Here is a 3195-nt window from a genome sequence, read left to right as displayed (position 1 = left end):
GCGGGAGGGGGCGACGGGTCGGTTTGGAGACAGCTCCATGTCATCCAAACCGTACGATTCCGTGCTGAATTCGGGATCGTACTGCGTGTTGTCGTCGAACGGTCGATATTCATCCGGTTCTGTACCCGGCCAACGAGCCTCCCCAAACATCGGACTCTTGGGACTTGAATCCATTTCGTAGTAATAATAAAAATTCGAGTTTCGAGAGTGAAATCGTGAAATGAAACGGTTAGAAATGAAGGTGGGGTAGGGGTATTTATACAAAAAATTGAAAACGCGTGCTATCGTCCGCCGATCCCGCAATGGGGCGCCCGATGGCGCGGACGATAGGTCATCGTCCGCGACATAGGGCGCGCCCTATGGATCGGCCGCGGACGAAGGGGATGGACGATGACAGGCACCCACAATGAGGGCATCGTCCGCGCCCGAGGACGATGGACGCCATAGGGCGTGCCATCGGGCGCCCCATTGCGGGTGCCATTAGAGAACACTGTGCAGACATGAAGATCAACTTAGGCGTATTAAAACTTAAAAGCCTAACACAAGCTGAATGTGGCAAATTTATGTTGCTTAATCAATTTATAAGAAATTTTACATCAATAAAAAAACACACAGATATATAATTCTCAGTAAACATTTTAAAGTAAACAATGGTAGTAGAGTAGTAGAAGATTTGGTTGAAATTCCTCGGAGAACTACTACTACTAAAAAAAAAAAAAAAAAAAACCAACTACAGGGCCTTCAATCCATGATAGAAGGCAGTTGCAAAGGCATCCACGGCTCTCTTGGACATCGAAATCCCCAATTCGAGGCCTCTCTCAAAATCCCTAGATCTGCAGAGCGAGAGGGAGAGATTGGGATCCCCATCAATGGACACTGCCTCATACTTGACCGCCTTCCCCCACCCGAAATCCACGCCGTACACGTCGAACTTGGGCGATCCCGCCACCCCGAACGCCCGACTCCTCAACACCGGCGCGAATTTCACCAGCCACTCGTCCGCGTCGCTCAGCAGCTCCCCCTTCTTATTCACCTTATCCCTAATCACCTCCCCCACCACCTTCGCCGCCGCCTGGAACCCCTCCTCCCCTCTTATCACCCCATGCCTCGACTCCGCCACCACGAACCCCACGCAGTTACCGAAATACGCCGCCGGCTGCGGCGGATCTGTCCTGCTCCGCGCGTCCACCGCGAATCCGAAGAATTCGGCATCTTCGTCGCCGATCTCCTCCTCCCCTGCCTCCGCCGTGGATCGGTCGACGCACGACCAGAAATAGGCTATCGTCACCGTGAACGACGAGATGTGGATGGAATTGGAATCCGGTTCCCTCTCCATCACCACCTTCTTCAGCTTCTCGATGTCGGTTTTCTGCAAAATGAACGTTGCTCTGACTTTATTGGTAGGGAGGATTCCTCCTGGCTTTGATTCGCCGAACTTTAACGATTGCATTTGGTTCCAATATATCTCCCTTCTCCCCGTCGGATCTTTAAGCACCGATCGGTCGTAAAACGGAGGAGCGAATTCGGCTTCTCCGCCGAGTTTCGCTGTTGAGCTCCACGCTTTGAGGAATCCGACGATGGAGCTCGCATCTCCGGCGACGTGGTGGTTAGTTACGCCGATAACTATCCCGATCTCCGGAAAATGCGTGACTTGGATAGCAAGTAAAGGAAATTTTCTACATCCGGATTCGGAATCAGTAACGGATTCCGGCAGCTTAGGCACGAAGAGGTGGAAATCATCCGCTTCCCGCGGCTGATTTCCGGAGAGATAATCAAAATCAGCAGGATCTCCATTCGATTCAGCAAAAGTGACAGCGACTAAATCGCCGGAGAAGTAGCGCAGATCCGGCATGCCGGAATCGAGGGGGTGGAATAAGTTGCCGGCGAGAGGGAGGTAGTGGCGGAGCGTTTGGGAGAGGGAGCTCAGGAGGTGTGGGGCGATGGTTTCTGTTAAATCGGCGGCGGAGCAAGGGTGTTTGTAGAAGAAGAGGCGCTCGATAGGGTGGAAGTAGAGCCAGAGCATGTCGAAGTAAGTGAGAGGGAGGCGCTGCTCCGCCGCGTCGCTGGCTGGAGCAACGGTGCAGCGGCGGAGGACGGAGAGGGTTTTGGTGGTCGCCGTCATGGAGTCTGGAATGGATTATTAGGTGATAAAATATTCAGATGTTGGGCGGAGAAAATATGGCGATGCTGCCGAGTTATGTAAGCAATTACGTTGTTCTGGATCCCATCACATTAATTGTTTCATTACAAGTTACTATTATTATTACTAGTACGGAGGAGTATTATATTATTATTGTTGATCTTTGTAGAAACTGTATTTATGCGGCCTGGGAACTTTCTTATTGAGGAAGGCAAATTGCAATTCTCTTGTCTTGTGTCAGCGGCAAAGTTTGAATATTCTTAATTTCATGAATTTATTTGAATAAGTTAAGTATATATTGTCTGTCAACAAACACTCAAGTTTGTTTTATATTTCGTATTTTTTTAATATAAATTTTAAATTGATTAATTATTACTCCCTTCGTTCCTAAATTTTTCTATTTTCATTCATCCCATAAAATTTATCTCATTTCATTGTTTACCATTTTAGACAGTAGACCTCATCTTCCACTAATTCATTCATACTCACATTTAATTATAAAACTAATATATAAAAGTAGGACATGCATTTCACTAATTTTTTCAACTCACTTTTTATTAGAGCATCTCCAGTGGGCGGACATCCCACTAGGACATCCACTAGGACATCCCAAAAACACCTCCTATCACGTCACTAGGACTTCCCATCCCACTGCCACGTCACTAGGACATCCCCTCCTATGTCCGCCCTTCCCACTAGGACATCCCGCAATAAAAAAATCACAATAATTTAATTACGTAAAAACGGAAATATAATTTTGACACGGAATACGGGAAAGCAAAATACGGACAAAAATACATATTCATAAAACATAAAAAAAAAACATAGTTAGAAAAAAGCAAAATACATAGTCATTCAAAAAAAGAAAAATACATAATCCAACATCCCCGGCTCACTCCGCGCTGTCCTCGTCGCCCGTGTCGCCCCCGTCGCCCGTGCCGTCACCGTCGCCCGTGCCGCCCCCGTCGTCCCCCTCCGCTAATCTCGGCGCCATCATCTCCAATGGGGGCATCCCCAAATCGCGCCGACATCCATCGATGACATCCTTCAGCATC

At 48.1% G+C, this 3195-nt stretch overlaps 1 protein-coding gene across 1 annotated transcript; it reads right to left on the bottom strand.

The window, feature by feature from the left end:
* Positions 1-551: 551 nt before the first annotated feature.
* LOC121759701 (phenolic glucoside malonyltransferase 1-like) lies at positions 552-2355 on the bottom strand. The gene has a single exon (XM_042155381.1). The coding sequence runs from the start codon at positions 2120-2122 to the stop codon at positions 731-733; it is 1392 nt and encodes a 463-aa protein (XP_042011315.1). The 5' UTR covers positions 2123-2355; the 3' UTR covers positions 552-730.
* Positions 2356-3195: the final 840 nt, after the last annotated feature.

The sequence above is a fragment of the Salvia splendens genome, chromosome 2, assembly GCF_004379255.2.
Source record: "Salvia splendens isolate huo1 chromosome 2, SspV2, whole genome shotgun sequence".
Taxonomy (NCBI): Eukaryota; Viridiplantae; Streptophyta; class Magnoliopsida; order Lamiales; family Lamiaceae; genus Salvia; species Salvia splendens.
This window is presented reverse-complemented; position numbering and strand designations above follow the sequence as displayed.

Excerpts from the sequence above, each read along its gene's own strand:
- LOC121759701 (XM_042155381.1), bottom strand. The coding sequence starts at position 2,122 with ATGACGGCGACCACCAAAACCCTCTCCGTCCTCCGCCGCTGCACCGTT.